The sequence below is a fragment of the Macaca nemestrina genome, chromosome 14, assembly GCF_043159975.1.
Source record: "Macaca nemestrina isolate mMacNem1 chromosome 14, mMacNem.hap1, whole genome shotgun sequence".
NCBI lineage: Eukaryota > Metazoa > Chordata > Mammalia > Primates > Cercopithecidae > Macaca > Macaca nemestrina.
Window position 1 is genome coordinate 75476529 of NC_092138.1, and position 17701 is coordinate 75494229.

The 17701-nt window shown below is 45.8% G+C and overlaps 1 protein-coding gene across 2 annotated transcripts in view; it reads right to left on the reverse strand.

Moving 5' to 3' along the window:
• Positions 1-17701, reverse strand: part of LOC105481013 (ATP binding cassette subfamily A member 1) — a 145914-nt gene that overhangs the window by 84936 nt on the left and 43277 nt on the right. For both annotated transcript variants that reach the window (XM_011740258.3, XM_011740259.3), the window contains exons 4-5: positions 15955-16096; positions 14564-14682 (exon numbers count right to left, since the gene is read on the reverse strand). In XM_011740258.3, the coding sequence (XP_011738560.2) occupies positions 14564-14682; positions 15955-16096 (261 nt within the window). The remainder of the gene's footprint in view (positions 1-14563; positions 14683-15954; positions 16097-17701) is intronic.

Sequence of the window (17701 nt, forward strand, 5' to 3'; positions counted from 1 at the left end):
ATTTCCAAAGCCAGCAGTGCCTGGCACAGAGGAGGCACTCAGTGAATTGGATGAATGAATGGATGAATGGATGAACTAATAAATGAATGAATACAAATGAGTGAATAAATTAATGACTTGATGTGATTTGGGGAATTGCCAATTGCAGAGAAGTAAATTCACCTTGCAGTGAGTTAGGGAAAAGATGAAGCAGGACATGAACTTGAAACAAACCAGGTGAAGAGGACGCAAGAGTTCCGCTAAGCCCACTCAGCTGCGTCAGCCCAGGTCAACAGGACAGAGGAAGGCTGAGTTAATTAAATGATAAAATGGAGATGACAATGGCATCCGCCTCATTGGGCTGAGCTAGGTGTTAAATGAGAAAATGTACCTGCAGACCTAGTATAATCCAGGCAATGAGTAAGGTACCAGGTAAAGGATGGCTAATATCTTCATTTTCAGGAATGACTGATCTGAACAGATTTGTGGCTAATTTAACCGTAAAGCATATTCAGAATAGACAAGACACAGAAGTGGCTTTGGCAGCTAAGCTGAGATGTTGAATTTGTGATCTAACGTATGCACATGTGTGTATGTGTGTGCATATGTATGTGTGTATTACAATACATATTAGCCTGGCTGAGTTCCTAAGACAGAGTTATTGAGTTCTTTCTGCTGATACTATCTATAAGGTAAAGGAAAGGTTGAAGCTGACTGACTTGTCTATTCATAACTTTATAAAAGAATAAATAAATCTAATATTTTACAGGGAATCACCAGGAATGATCATATCTGCCAGTCACTGGAAGGACAGATATAGGTGGAAGGTGACCTGGACAAAAGACCAATCATTCCACACAAGACAGGGAATACTTCCTGAACAGGATAGTCATTTAGCCATTTAACTTTGGCCAACGAGTTAATGCAGACCCGGATTTTATAATCAGTAAAATGTGTGGGTTGGAGAAGATGATCTCTGAGATCTTCTCAACCTGACATTGAAAGGAACACAGGGCAAAACAAAATCAGCACTGGATGCAGCATCGGAGGGTCTGAATTCAAGAGTCAGCTCTGCCATTTCCTAACTGTGTAATCATGAAGCTTACTTTCCCCCTTATTTAAATCTCCTTAAGCCTCAGTTTCCTTGGATATAAAATGAGGCTAATACAGCACTTTGGGAAGCCGAGATGGGCGGATCAACTGAGGTTGGGAGTTCGAGACCAGCCTGACCAACATGAAGAAACCCCATCTCTACTAAAAATACAAAATTAGCCGGGTGTGGTGGTGCATGCCTGTAATCCCAGCTACTCGGGAGGCTGAGGCAAGAGAATTGCTTGAACCTGGGAGGCAGAGGTTGCAGTGAGCTGAGATTGCGCCATTGCAAGCCTGCCTGGGCAACAAGAGTGACACTCTGTCTCAAAAAAAAAAAAAGAAAAAGGGGGCTGATAACATTCACAGGTTGTTGCGCAAACCAAAGATCAAGAACGTGAACATGCTCTTTCAGGGGAAAAAGCTGACTTGCTCCAAGTGTTTGCTCGGGTAACTGGAAGGTATGACCTCTGTCACAGGATGCGGAGCTGGGCTACTGCTGCCAGCAGAAAAGAAAGTCACTATCCAGCAGAAGGTCAGGAGAGCTCTCCCACCACAGTCTCTTCAATACAGAGCAAAATACTCGATCTGCTGAGCTCAGCCTCCTTGGTTTTGCCTGGAGGAGCAGTGGCCTACCAACTAGCCAAGAGCTTCGCTGTGTGCACCATAAAGTGGGGCAAAGGAAAGGAAAAAGCACAAAGCACAGGTGAAATGTGTGTTTGTGGGCTGGGGAAGAAACGAGGCAGAACCCTCAGTTTCTTGCCACACATCTAAGCCTCTGGGACCAAGCTGAGGAACGCACTTGCACGTGCAGGCGGAGGGGTGTGATGTGGGGTGGGGGCGAGGTCCTGCTTTCCCAGCCATTCAGTGTTCCTTCAGTTCTTTGAGCATAGAGGACCAGGAAGGTGGGAGGAGGGAAGAGAGGGAGGAAAGGGGTTAGGCTGTCTGCGGGGAGGCAAGAGAAGAAGGAGGAGAGGAGAGGAGGGAGGGCAGCTCAGGAAGGCGGAGGAGGGAAGCCCTTTGCTGAGCTGAGCTGAGCCGAGCCAGACGGGGTTACTCTCGGTCAGTGCCCTCCAGTCCCCAGCTCGGGTTTCAAGATCTCTGTCTTCTCTTTTGCTCAACATGAAAAGGAACCAAAGCAATCAGCTGCTTTAGAAGTGGGTGGAGGAGGCAAATGAAAAAACAGAAGTAGAGAAAATCGCATCAGTATCCCAGGTCCAGATGTCTTCTTCAATGGACCCCCTGGGGTGGGGGTGGGGGTGGGGTGGGGGTCTCCCAGCCTGCTAGGAGCTGTCAACTGGGCAGGGCCTGGGAGGGGGAGGCAAATTCTAACTCGTGGTTTTAATCACACTGAGTTTGTCCAGCCTTATAAATAAGACCTTGAAACTTCTCTGCTACACAAGGGCTAGTAACAAATACGGTCCAGTGGCTTTATGGTATTTTTTAGTGTTTTGTTTTCCTGATGCTCTGCTGTCTTCTTGAAGAACAGGTGCTGCCTGCTTCACCAATAGCTGAGCACTCTCTGGGAAGACCAGGTTGGTGGGTGCTCAGGAGAAGGGGTGAGGCAGGGTGATGCAGCTGCTCCTTCAGGTGACTCCTTAGGGCAGGGGAGAGTAGGCCAGGGGTGTGTGGTGCACGCAGCCTAAGGACACCCATGCTGTTCATCCCAGCCTGGGCTTTCCAACCCAGGAGATGCTTCCTTCTCTACAGAGAAGGCTTGCCAAGGGATACCAAGACAGACCTGAAAAAACTCAGTTCCAGAAATTTCCAGTTATATGACCTTGGGAAAGTCAGTTAGGCTCTCTGAGGGCCCCTATAAAACGGCTTGAGGGAGTGGCTCCAGTTCCTTCTGCCAGTTGAGGAAATGCTGTTTGTCCCCTCCTAAGAATGCAGCAACAAGGCACCATCCTGGAAGCAGAGAGCAGCCCTCACCAGACACCAAACCTGCCCACACCTTGATTTTGGATTTCCCAGCCTCCAGAACTGTGAGAAGTAAATTTCTACTGTGTATAAATTGCCCACTCTCAAGAATTTTCTTCTAGCAGCACAAACAGAATAAGACAATACCCACGTCTTACTGAGAAGAGGGAAGGTGGGAGAGGTTACTGGAAGCCCCTAGAATGAGGGTTGAAGACCCTGAATGTAACAAGTCCCCCAAAGAGCCAGTGCAGCCCCAGAGGGAAAGGATGTCCTGGTCATACTGGCCAGGCTGGCTTGGAAGCTCAGAAGGAAGTGGAAGATAACACTAAGACATAACATTGACCCAAATGAATTTTGGATCTGAACAGAAAGAGAAGAAGAAACAAAGAACCAACATCAGAAAAAGAAAGAAGATAGCTGAGAAGAAAACTCTGCCTGAAGACCAGAGAGGCAGAAAGACGAGAGGACACGTGGAAGACAAAAGGAGTGAAGAGAAGGTAAGAGATAGAAAGTATGAAGAAACAGAGTCCAGAATCAGGAAAGACTACATCAAACAGAAGAGGCAGAGAGAAAAAGAAAAGAGAGTTTGAGGCATTGAGTTCTCAAGGATGAGCTGGTCTCTGACTGAAAAAAGGGGCCAGACACTTCAAACACCACACAACACGGGACTAGAATCAGCCTGCATGGCCCTGAGAAATCCAGGCACAAAGAAAATGGAAAAAAGATGAGTTTACAAGTTAGGGATGAGATCCTTCCTAAGGCTGGTCTAAGGAAGAATTAACATGCACAATGTATAAATAGTTTAATTTTTTTCTAACTTTTAAAATTAACGGGCTGGACGCAGTGACTCAAGCCTGTAATCCCAGCACTTTGGGAGGCCCAGACAGGCGGATCACGAGGTCAGGAGATCGAGACCATCCTGGCTAACCCGGTGAAACCCCATCTCTACTAAAAAATACAAAAAACTAGCCGGGCGAGGTGGCAGGCACCTGTAGTCCCAGCTACTCGGGAGGCTGAGGCAGGAGAATGGCATAAACCCGGGAGGTGGAGCTTGCAGTGAGCTGAGATCCGGCCACTGCACTCCAGCCCTAGCGACAGAGCGAGACTCTATCTCAAAAATAAATAAATAAATAAACAAATAAATAAATAAATAAATAAATAATAATTAACAAAATGTATTAAGGGACATAGTAGTGCTTTGTGGGCATAGAAAAGTGACTCATATTTACTAAGCATTAGGCACACTATTAGCATTATTTTCCAGAATCTTTAAGAACAGCTTGTAAACAAAGGTATTATTATTATTCCCATTTTTCAAATGAGGAAACAGATCTGGAGAATATCTTGCTCAGAGTCATAGAACAAACAAGTGGTAAATTTGAACCCAGACAGCTTTGGCTGCAAAACTTTGGTTCTTTCCACTATATCAGCAATGTAATGATATGTTTTAAAAATGCTTCATCATGATTTTGGCCTCAAAAGCTGGGGATGGCACCTGTGCTTCCTAATGTTGGAATAAGCAACATGGCAGCATAGTGTGGGGAGAAAATGCTGAGCCTGGGAGTCAGACAGACCCCGATTCAATGTACAGCTTTACTCTGTAATCTTGGACAACAGATATTACCCTTTTGAGCCTCAGTTTCCTCACCAATGAAATGGAGATAATAATACCAATTTGCCCCTGCTAGTGCTGTTTGAAGCCTTCAATGTAATAATATATGAAAAGTGCAAAATGGCATCATTATCCAGTGCAACTCAGTCTGTTGAACAGTGTCACTGAGATTGCCTTTTGGTGCCTCAACGCAAGAGTGACTAGAGGACCAGAAATGGGAAAGCTTTCAGTGAGAAACAAACTGGACTCCCAAATTGCTCTTTGCCACCCACAGAATAAATAAACCTTATGTTGGAAAAGCAGGAGACATGCAACACTGTTCTTGATGTTAAGAATTCAAAACCTTTTAAAGGCAGTCTGATATTTGTGGGGGTTCATGCTGTTCTGTAATCGAATGCAATTGTGTTTTCTATTCGTGTCTGAGTAAAGCTGACCTTTGATTTGATTTAGTTCAAGCAATATTTCAACATTGCAGTGGAGCATTGCACCCCACCCCCACCTGCTTACAGCCCAGCTGAGGCCAGGCCCTTGCCCTGGATGGAAATCAAGGACCTGGTTTCTGAGATGCAGCCTGGCTTTGACAGGTCTGGGAAAACTCATGGTACGTGGAAAGGTTTCAAAACATATAATTCTAAGGCCTCAAATCAAAACTTTTGACAAGTGCATACATATAGAATGTGAATTGCAATCACCTAAAGATTTCAAAGAATTTCCATTTTGATGACATTATGTTGACACGTGTGTCACCAGATCTCCCAACAAGATGACACACTGGGGGTCCACAAGGACAGAAAATATAGTCTGAGGCTGCAACCTCAACTTTAGCGGCTGCCTGAATGGGTGAGGGGGTTCAGGCGGAAAATGAGAAGTGACTGTGAGTCACAGGTTGTTCTTTCTAGATGGGCCTTGGGAAACATTCCAACAGTGCCTGAAGACAGGAAGGGGAGTGAATCCGGCATTTCTTTCCAAAGCCCTCTTGTCTCCTTTCTCATCCCAGCGAGTCCATACCCCATGTCCTGTGACTTTAGGGAAGCTTCTGGCTACCCAGAGCTGCTCTCTTTAGGATATAACAACAGAGCATGAGAAACTGGAATTCTGGTCTTACTACTGCTGCTTGCCAGCTGTGCTTTCTTCGGCAAGTTACTTGGCCTCTCTGAACTTCAGCTCCTTCATGTGAGTATCCCCTACATTTTACGATGATTGTGAAAAAGCAGTGAGCTAAAGAACAAGCCTGGTACCTATGCTGGGCCAGGCACTGTACTAAGTGCTTCCCCTTATTAGTCCATTAATTTGCCACGACAGTCCTGAGGGAGGTACTACTGTTATCCCATTTTGAGGAAACTGAGGCACAGAGATGTATGGAATTATCCATGGTTACACAGCTGATAAGCATCAAGCCAAGATTTGAACCTAGAGCAATCTGGCTGCCAAGTCTGTTCTCTTAACACCAAATTGTATTTCCCAGGGAATATTTACAAGACGTTAATTTTCTACCCACTTCCTTCAACTCCCTGCCACAGCCAACTATCTTGCCATGTCACCAAAGCCACCCTGCTCCCTGGAGCTCGTATCTTTTTGATTTTCAAAAATCAAACCAGAATCAAAGGTCCAGAATCAAACCCCACTGAGTCCTTAGTACTATCAGTAAATCCGACAGCCAGAGAGGCATGACCTTTTTCCCTAAGTAAAATCCAGTATAACCCCGGGGACTAACTTCCAAAAAGTATTAGTCACAGCCATATCACAAAGGTCAAACAGGCCGGGCATGGTGGCTCACACCTGTAATCCCAGCACTTTGGGAGGCTGACGCACCTGACATCAGGAGTTTAACATGACAAACATGGTCAGGAGTTCAATTGGTCAACACGGCATAAACCCCGTCTCTACTAAAAAATATAAAAATTAGGCAGGCATGGTGGCTAGTGCCTGTAATCCTAGCTATTCAGGAGGCTGAGGCAGGAAGAATTGATTAAACCCAGGAGGCAGAGGTTGCAGTGAGCCAAGATCGTGCCACTGCACTCACGCCAGCCTGGGTGACAGAGTGGGACTCCGTCTCAAAAAAAAAAAAAGGCCAGGTGCAGTGGTTCATGCCTGTAATCTCAGTACTTTGGGAGGCTGAGGTAGGTGGATCACGATGTCAGGAGTTCGAGACCGGCCTGACCAACATGGTGAAACCCCGTCTCTACTAAAAATACAAAAATCAGCAGGGTGTGGTGGCACACGCCTGTTATCCCAGCTACTCAGGAGGCTGAGGCAGGAGAATCACTTGAATCCAGGAGGCAGAGGTTGCAGTGAGCTGAGATCGCACCACTGCACTCCAGCCTGTGCGACCGAGCAAGACTCCATCTCAAAAAAAAAAAAGAAACAAAAAAGAAAAAGAAAGGCCAAACAAGCCAGATTCATGCCATGAACATAAGGGAAGTGGCAGCTGAGCCACTGACTCCACACAAAAGTCTGGCTGAAGGGAGAGAGAAACTCCAGACCCAAGTCAGGATGGCAGGCTGCTGCCCCGGATCTCTCTGCCAGTCCTGTCCCTTGCCGCCCCTTGACCTCAACAAGTGATATGTCCTCCAAAGGGGTCATCTCCAGCCCAGTGACAAAACGTCCAAAGATATTTTTTATCTTTTCCTGGCAAAATCCTTATAAGCTCCAGAGAGCTTCATATCCTTAAAAACAAATATTTCAGAAGCCCCCAAATCAGGAGCCATACCAGGCCAGTTGCAGCCCTAGTCCTCACTGGAGAAGGCAAGATAAGGAACTCCAGGCCATGGAAGAGAACCATGTATGTTGTACGCTATCCAACTCAAATCATCACAGTTCTCACGCAGAGTGCCATTCACACGGACTGCAGTATGTATGTACCCCCAGAAACGGCTTGTCAGCCCTAGGAACAGCTTGAAAGCCACCCCTACCTGTTCTAGCCAAATTCAGCAGGTCTAGAAAATGACCTTTGCGGTCCCACACAGCACTCACTGGGCTTCTGGAGTTAAAAGGTACTGGTGTGGCCGTAACTTCGGACAGGGCAAGACACCTGCAGAGCTAAGATCTTGACTCAGAAGTTGCTGAGTTCCATGTACAGTAGAGAGAGAGGCTACCTGGCTTCCAGCCACACCACAGAATCCACAGCCCTGCCCACACCACTTGGGTCATGCCAGCTATAAAAAGATGGAGAACTTCCCCAGGTGCCCCACAAGTCTAGGTTCTGTTTCCAGACCAGCACAAGCAATGGCAAGGCTAAGGGATTGGCTATGGGGGATGTAGCAGTGGACAAGGGCCTCGCTAAATGTGGAAACGGGAAACAGAGGGGAGCTGGGGAACTTCTCAGAGGGGATGTAAGGATGGCCTACCACAGGAAGGCAAGAAGCTTCAGCTCCAGCATACGCACTTCCCAACTATGAGCCAAGGAGGACGTCCCAACCACTGTAAGGAGGTACCTGCTCAAGAGCGGACTGTGTGCACAGTGCAACTTGGAGTTGAAGGAGAGTCTGTAGTCAAGATTTCAGGATGTGGGAGAGGAGCAGGCCTTGGGACCAAGTGGATGTCTGAGCAGAAATGTTCAGTAGGAAGCAGGCTAATGGACCCATTAGGTATCACTAAGCAATACATTTTAAGTAGCTGAAAAGGAAATATACAGTAAAAATAAGACAGCAAAGGGTCCTCTCCTTCTCCAGCCCAGCCATGATTCTCAGCAGCAACAACCCCATCAGAAAGGCCTTAGCTTGGGTCAGTCTGCTTCTCACCCCACCTGAGAATGCCAGATTCACCAGAGAGGCGGCACAGCGATGGCAGGTGGCTTGGAGTGGGGAGTGAGGATGACTCCAGGGCAAGGGAAGAAGCTTTGGAAGGGGAGCAGTGCTTCTTGCCCCACCATGCCCTGGCAGGAGCAGATGCAGATGGGGGCCTGAGGCTGACACAAGTTGGTAGGGGGCTGTCTTTTAAAATATATATACATATATATATACACATATATATATATATTTTTTTAAATCCTACTTTTGCAAACTTTATAAAAACATACCGCTGTGTAAACATATTGCTAAGACCCCCAGAGAGGACCTTGAAAATGAAAGGGGCTATGAAAAATAAAATATTTTTAGCTTCCCAGTAAATCTACTTTAGGCCTCTGGGTTCATGGCTGCCCTTCTAGTAAAGTTCTGGGAGGCAATTTTGTGAAAGAAAGAAGACCAAGACTTTCTGAAGAACTTCTGTCATCATTATTATTCGTAGGCTCTGTTGACCTGGGTTCACACAAGGGAATAAACTTTATAATACAATTTTTTAAAGCACTTTTACTTGACCCTCACAATACCCTGCCGTGTGAAGGGCAGGTATTTTATTTTCTCCCACCTTCATTCCACAACGATTCACTAACGGCTCACCATGCACCCACTACTGTGCTGAGGCTTGGGATGGAACCAGGAACAAGGAGCCCACCTTGCCCTCAAGGGGCTATAGTGTAGCAGACAAGCCCACATCCTGGGGTAGTCCCAGGTGATCCCCCATGCAAGTACTGACCAAGTTTCTGGGCTGAAGCATTTTCTGGTTGTTTCACCAAAGTTCCAATTTCAAGGCAAAGAAACTTAAGGCCCAGAGAGGCCGAACAAATGGCAAAGGCCAAACAGTCAGCCAGGAACAGAAGGGGAAGCAAAGCAACTCAAATTTATTATGTGTCAACTGTGGGCTATGAGCTTCACTATCAGTCATTCACAGATATCATCTAATTTAATGCTCAGTGACCCTCAGGGCAGCTAATCTTCAGGTAAACTCTAGGTCAGAAAGCATCAACACACGCCCAAAGTTCACTCTTAATGAGGGACGGAGCATGGATTTCTTCCCAAAATGAATCTTAATACAAAGCCCCACACTTACTTTTATTACAATGTTTTCCAATCTTCAATCATTTACAAACTACTCTCACAAGTTTTACCATATTCACATAAAATGTTTCTTTTGAATTAACTTTAATTATATTTTTCCTGCTGAACATCCTCCTAAGCAATAATTTCCATGAAACTGCAATTTGATGTGGGTTAAAATTAAAAGTTCTCATCCACGTACTGCCTAAAATCATCCCAGATACCACACAAAACTCACCCAGAGAAACACTTATCTGTTGTCAGTCTGCATCTCACAGAGACAAAATACAGGCATGTCACTTTCCCTAGGGTTTCTGAGGATTTATCCAATTTTTACATCTGAGTTGCAGTCATCATAGGGATTTAAGATGAATGAATGCTTTTCACACTGCCTTGCAAACATTAATTAATTTAGCCACCACTCAACTTGTGTGCCTGTACTCTGGTTTGGAAAGAAAATAATAAAATGTCTAAAAGGTTCCAGTGATGAGAAAAGTGGGTGAGGCACCCTGTAAGACTTCCTCCTTGGATTTCTTATTAGGATGATTTCAAGGATAATTCAAAGATTTGTCCACGGCTTAATTCCTGAAACAGGAGTTCTTCCCAGTTGAAAGATTATTAAAACAGCACAATAGAGCACTGTAGAAGGAGAACTGCCTGGAGCAGCAGGGGAGTTTAGCCATGATTTATTCCCAAAATATCCCTTCTGTGGGTTGTGTAGACTTGGGACAGTCACTTCCCCCTTCTGGGTCAGATTCTTCTCTAGAATAGAAATTCCATACGGAGAGGAGCCATATTTGTTTTGGACACCTCTGTGTCTCGGCACTTAGAACAGTGATTGGCATATAGGAGATGCTCAATAAATAAAGGTTGAATGATTGAATCAACTCATTTATCTATAAATGAAATCACCGGTCTCTAACGTCTCTTCCAATAAGTGGAAATAAAACAATGTTGTAGCCAAGGAAATCATGAGAGTATCTGTGTAGAGACCCCCATATCTACAGATCATCTGGGGATAGTCCAGTGAATTTAGCAGATGCAACTGAAGGAAAGAACAGGATAAACTTTCCAGCTGGAGCACAGAAGCAGGAGCTCAGTGGCCCGGCACTGATTACAGCATAGGCCTGAGCGGTAGAGTCTGCAGGAGAGGTTGGTCTCCACTGGACTGATCCAAGCTTCAAGTCTTTGTCCCCCAGTTACCAATGACTTGAATGAGGCCAAAGAGAGTTGTTTATCACATCTCTAGATGACAAGAGAGGAGTAGCAGATAAAACACATGGCAAAATCAGAATCTAAAATGGTTTTGGGAGGATGGCATAGGGAATCCAAACATGTAAAACAGAAAAAAAGACATTTTTCCCTTTAGTCCAAAAAGCCAACAATACAACAAAGAAATGGAGACCAAGTAACTTGCAATTCTGCATATTTAAAATAATCACAATTTTGTTTGAGTACACACGGAATATGAGTCAACAAGGTGACGTGAATGCCAGAATGCCTAATGCAATCTCAGACTGCATTAACGGAAATGCAGCACTCAGAACAAAGGAGGCAAAAATCCCTTTCTCCTCTGTGCCAGACTACTTTTGTAATTTCCAGTAAACTTCAAGAAGCACACAGACACACTGAAACACAACCAGACAGGCAGAAATGGGGAGGAAAAACATTCCGGAAGAGGAAGGGAGGCCATTTCACCTAAAAAATCATGGACTTTGGGAAAACAGTGAAAGAAAAACATGAGAGCTGTCTTCAAATATTTCAAGGAAAATAAAATTAGACTTGTTCTCTAGAAAGCATAACAGGGTGGTGAATAGTTTCTAACAATTAGAGATGTCAACACTCAGGATGAGCTACTTAGTGAGCGGTAGGTCCCCGCCCTGGGAAGGTGGGTGTGTGGTAAACAAGGTGAATGAGGACAAAGCTCCAAACCAGATCAGTTTCAAGGACCCTCCCAGCCCTGAGAGAGACAGCACAGGAGGGCCAAGTTCATCATGCTGTGATGGGGGGTCAGTGCAGAGAAACACAGGTCTCTAAGTGGGGATCCAAACTGACATACGCCAGTCTCGGCTTCTCTCTGCAATCAGCAGAGTGCTATTCACAATCAGCAAAAAGTTGGCCAGGTGCAGTGGCTCATGCCTGTAATCTCAGCCCTTTGGGAGGCCAAGGCAGGAGGATCACTTGATTGAGTCCAGGAAGTCGAGGTTGCAGTGAGCTGTAAGTGCACCACTGCACTCTAGCCTAAAAACAGAAAGAGACCCTTCTCTAAAAAAAATAAAAATTAAAAATAAAAATAAATTTAAACAAATAAATAAGTAAATAAAAACAAAATCAGCAAAAAGTTACTGATTTCCTGTAGGAAAAGGCAGTGTTTCTGTGTATTTCCCCCTATACTGAGGCCTGCTTTGTGCTACAAGACAAGCAAAGAAAGAAGGAATTTAAGAAACAGCTAGGCTGGGCCTGGTGGCTCACGCCTATAATCCCAGCACTTTGGGAGGCTGAGGCAGGTGGATCATGAGGTCAGAAGTTCGAGACCAGCCTGGCCAACATAGTTGAAACCCCGTCTCTACTAAAAATACAAAAAATAACGGGCGCAGTGGCAGGCGCCTGTAATCCCAGCTACTCAGGAGGCTGAGGTAAGAGAATTGCTTGAATTCGAGGGGCGGAGGTTGCAGTGAGCCGAGATCACGCCACTGCACTCCAGCCTGGGTGACAGGTGAGACTCCGTCTCAAAAAAAAAAAGTTAAAAAAGAAAGAAACAGCTGCAGGGCAGAAAAGGGGACATACTTAGTGAACAGAGAGATATGAAACAAGCACCAACATAATAATACACTCAAAATCCAAGGGACCTGCTCTCCTCAGAGCTGTGCACACAACTGTAGAGTTTTTAGACACAGATTTGGCTTCTCTTCTCCACCTAACTCATGTCTCCAGTTTCTCAAAGAAAGCCAGGTGCAGTGGCTCACGCCCATAATTCCAGCACTTTGGGAGGCCAAGGTGGGCGGATCATGAAGTCAGGAGATTGAGACCACCCTGGCCAACATGGTGAAATTCCGTCTCTACTAAAAATACAAAATGTAGCTGGGCATGGTGGCACACGCCTGTAGTCCTAGCTACTCAGAAGGCTGAGGCAGGAGAATCGCTTGAACCCAGGAGGCGGGGGCTGCAGTGAGGCGAGATCGCGCCACTGCACTCCAGCCTGGCGACAGAGCGAGACTCTGTCTCAAAAAATAAAAGAAAGAAAAAAAAAAGAAGAAGAAAAGAAAACTAGTGGTGTTTTAAGGCAGTCTCCTCCCCTAAGATCAGAAAGTCTGCTTGACTACTTAACCCATCAGCCAGTCTATTTCAACTGCCACACAAACTGCAAGGCAGAAGAACAAGGCCAGATGCTTAGAAATGCATCGCTGTCTTATAAGAATACTGGCTCGCATTTATTGGGAATCTACTATGTGCCAGATACTGCATTAGGTTTTATAGTTTACACCTCAAGTTAGCTGCTATTTTATAGTTGAGGAAATTAAGGCTGAGGGGTTAAATGGCTTGGCTGAGATGTCACCACTCCAAAAAAATCATAATTCATATTCACTAAGTGCTTCCTATGTGCCAAATATTGTTTTTAAGCAATTACATGTGTTATCTCATTAACAGTTAAGAAGAGGTGTCTGAAAGGGTGCTAACTAACTTATTCACAAAGTCATGCACCCACAAGGTAATTGTGCTAGCACTCTTTCCTCTGCACCATGCTGTCTCTTGCTACAGAAGTAAAGGAAATATCCCCAGTTCTGCGTCTGGTCAACCAGCAGGGGCTCTCCAGTAAATAAGGAAGGACTGAGGCTTTGATCAGGGGTTGCTACCTCTCTGTCTCCTGCACCAGAAGAAACGCCCATGTGCAAGACCAGGACCTGCAGGTCCAGGAAACAGCATCTCGATGGCCTGGCTGTGCAGCCACGAGTGGTGTCAGTGGAAGCTCCAAGCATAGCCATACCTCTCTCTGCTGTGAAGCAGCACCTCCTCCATGCCACCCCTAAGACAGCTTTGCTTCCCTTTGTCATCAGGTCCCACATTGCCCATTGCCTCTTTTCCTGCCCGAGGAAAGCACAGTTCTGTATGCCTTTAAAAAAATCTCTCAAATCGGAGTCTGGTTTAAACTCTAGCTTTACCATTTCTTCTTTTGCCAAATGGAAAACAAACTGGTAGGCCTTTCAGCAAAGGCCAGCCAATTCCATCCCTCCCTAAGAACCAAACAGAATAAAAAGCACTTCCCTGGAGCAGTGGTAGTCATTGGTCCATGATGGGGAGGAGTAATTTATCACTGACATTGTTTAGAACCACCGGCGCATGATAATAATAAAATGCAAACCAACTTTTATCGGCTTCGTTATTGCTTCTATATTCTCTACAGACCATGCACGTGCCATTACTGACTGCACTCAGCCAGCTGCTCCCACCAGCCTCTGTCCCCTTGCCAGGCCACTGCCTGGGAGGCTGCTCTGATGCTATGGCAGCCAATGCCTCAGTCAGCAAATGCCCACTCCTCAGATACTTCCTGGATGGCACGCAATAAATTGCCTGGATACTTACCAGATCAGAGGTACAGATTTCACTTTTTAAAGATAACAAGTTCAAATGCGCATCAGACTAATTTAAATGACTAGGGGAAAATGAATTGCATGTTCTTTTTAGACATAAGTGCTTAACTTTCACTTATCCATATCAAGTTGCAACTTTAATTGCTCTTATATGCACAGAAACACCCTGTCTATAAATCTATCCATTCATTGCAACCATATGGCCAACTCCAAAAAAATGCAGCAGGCAGCAATCTGTACCCCTAGCTGTCCCTAAGGCCAAGACTGTAATATTCTTCTCTGGGGACTTTTCTTCCGTCTTCCCAGAGGAGATTAGTACATCACTGTCTGTGGCAACCAGCTCCCCTAGTTTCTTCACCAATGCCTCCTGCAGAGGGGCCCTACAGGCCAGCCACCAAGGAGAAAAACCCCTTGGGGAAGATCTAATGGGAACAAGCCCCAGACACCTGGGCTACTCTCTTTCCCCGGTGCAGGTCAATTTCCAATTATAAACTGATGCAGAGAAGGTTTTCGCTTACTTGAGCTGGATTTCTTGATCTGCTGTAATGTTCTCAGAACTTTGCGCATGTCCTTCATGCTGGTGTCTTTCCGGCTGTATAAAAGAAGCTTGCGAGCATCTGAGAACAGGCGAGACACACTGTAAAGGGTGCAAGAAAAGGAGAAAGGCTCTTGTTAGGCCAACTGCCTCTGCTGCTTTACAAAAGTGACTGCCAAGTGCACACGACTCAGCCTGGCTCCCAGGTCCTCCACAGTCTGGCCGTGGCCCACTCCCATGGCTCCCCACACCCAGCTCCATTCATCACCATGTTCCCTCCCTCACCCATCATCAGGGCCCCAAATGCCCTTCTCCATTGGTCAACACACCCAAATCTTACCACCCTTCAAGGCCTGGCTCACCATGTGTGTGCACACACATGCATGTACACACATGCCCCCAGGGCTGACTTATCCATGAGGCACAGTAGGCTCAGTGGCCTGGGCCTGGGATACTCTTAAGGGCATATTAAAATGTTTTAATTTATTTTAAAAGCAGAATTAAAAGTTAATACACTAAAAATGTATAAATAATCATGAATCTGGTCTGGATTGTATTCATCTTTATACCAATGCAGTCATGAAATATAATTTTTAATACTGTTGTATGGAAGGGGCCCGTGGAGGCTACAAAGCCAGTCTAGGGTCCATGAACATGACAGTGTGGCCCTGCGTGCCACAGCTGCAGCTTTCTCAGGATTGTCCTGAGCCACATCCCATAGTCCTTAGTCCATCCTAAGTCACATCACGGTCCTGTGCATTTGAAGAAACCTCAATGGGAGACATTTGGGAGACATTTATTATGCCCATACTTATGTCCAGGCACTGAAGCCAGGAGCCAGGAATACAAAGGGAAGGGGCAGCATCCTGCTTTGCTCAGGGAGCTCACACTCAGGGGAGAAAGACCTGCAGACATTGTAGTCTGATGGGGCAGTGACAGAGGTGAGAGAGGTGATCTGATGCAGAGAAGACAGAACTCCCCTAGCCTTGGCTGTCAGCTCCTCATGGGCAAGGACCCTTCCAGCGTGCGTCTCTGTGCCAGCCCCTACCCCCTAGCTCCTAGAGCCAGCCCATTCAGATGCATGTCTGCTGAATGATATCATTAACAACATATAGTATATTCCAAAATAGCTAGCAGACAGGACTTGAAATGTTCACAACATACAGAAATGATAAATACTCGAGGTGATGGATACCCCAAATACCCCAAATTCTCCCCAAATTCTCCCTTCCCTCATTCTGCAGACTCTATCACACAAGCATTTACAAAAGCAACTTCACTTAAATCCAGCCATTCAAAATTCTCCAGAGGACAAGAAGGGAAGGAAAAGGATTAACCGACAAGTTTGGAAAGAAAACCTGATCTGATACTTACATGGATTTGTTAAAGTTTCCAACAACTCCGGGAGCCTCCCCAGGAGTCGGGTAACGGAAACAGGGGTTGTTGGCATTACAGATAATCCCCTGAACCCAAGGAAGTGTTCCTGCAGAGGGCATGGCTTTATTTGGAAAATGGCCTGTTGAAATCGAGGAGTAGAAAAACACAGGGAGAAACATTAATTCTCTGAAGCGATTCTGAGGCTCCATTTATACAATGCTTCATGCCAAGTCTGTCCGTCCCATTCCCCACATCCCAGAGACCTGTCTCTTCTGAATAAATCTGACTCTCAGGTGGAAACTTGGCCTTAGATGTCATTCTTAATCTAGCGGACATCATCTGTAGAACGGAGTTCATGACACCAGCGTTGGAGAAGTGATGACAGAGGTCCTAAGCAGAAAGTCCCTGGCAGCCTTAGTTCCTCTTGATGGCCAGCCTCAGCGTTCAGACATGGAGGGGACTTGGGGATGCCCTAAGCCTATTTTCTCATACTCTAAGGAGGTAACTATGGTAAGATAAAGTGGGCCGGGCACAGTGGCTCACGCCTGTAATCCCAGCACTTTGGGAGGCCAACATGGGCAGATCACCTGAGGTCAGGAGTTCAAGACCACCCTGGCCAACATGGTGAAACCCTATCTCTACTAAGCATACAAAAATTAGATAGGCTTGGTACAAACATTAGATGGGCTTGGTGGCAGGCACCTGTAATCCCAGCTACTTGGGAGGCTGAGGTAGGAGGATCACTAGAACTCAGGAGGCGGAGGTTGCAGTGAGCCAAGATAGCGCCACTTCACTCCGGCCTGGGCGACAAGAACAAAACTCCATCTCAAAACATAAATAAATAAATAAGATAAAGTGACTGACAAAGAACACTCGCGGAGTCAGCTGGCACAACTGGGAGTAGAACCCCCATCTCCATGGTCCCAATCCAAACCTCTTCCTCACACCTGCAGTTAGACTGGAATTTAGCTCCTATCACACCCCTCTGGTACTCTCCTCAGTTCGCCAAAGATTTGTCAGTTTCACCTCCTCTGCCAGCTCTAAAGCTCCTCAAGGGCACCAGAAAAACACACGGGCTTGGGGTCTGACGTCATCTGTGAAGCTTCGGTGTTTCATTGTTACTATTGTTGTTTTGTCCCTATATTAAAACAACGAGGCCCCATGCACTAGGCCATCCTCTTGCTCTTTCTGTCTTTCTTACAATGAGCTTCTTACCAAAAGGATGACGGGACATATTTGGGCTCAGTCCTAGGATTCAATTTGGCACAGTTGGGTTTGTGGCCGTAATACATGGATGCTGCTTATAAGGATCAAGATTAATAGGCCCTGGACCAGGGGTTCTTAACCCAAGGACCTGTTCAGGTGTGGACAGAAAGGCCAGAGCTCCAGCTTCTATCACATTCTCAGGGTTATCTGCGACCCCAAAAGAGTTCACAGTTATCAAGAACCACAGCTCTAGGTGGTGAAGAACTTCACAAACCAATTGGAATTCACATCCAGTCCCTGCAGCTTGCTAAGCAGCGACTTTGGCCAAGTCACTGGCCCCATACCCTCAGTTTTCTCATCTGTAAAGTGGTGATAAAAGTACAATTAACTTCACAGAGCTGTGGTGAGCATCACATGAGATTTTGCAGGTAAAGCATTTTTGCAGAGTGCCTGGTGCAGGACAAAGGCTCAACAAATGGGCCTATGAGGATTTTTCAGGCACTGTGGGAGTGAATCTACCACAGCACTTACTCTGCTA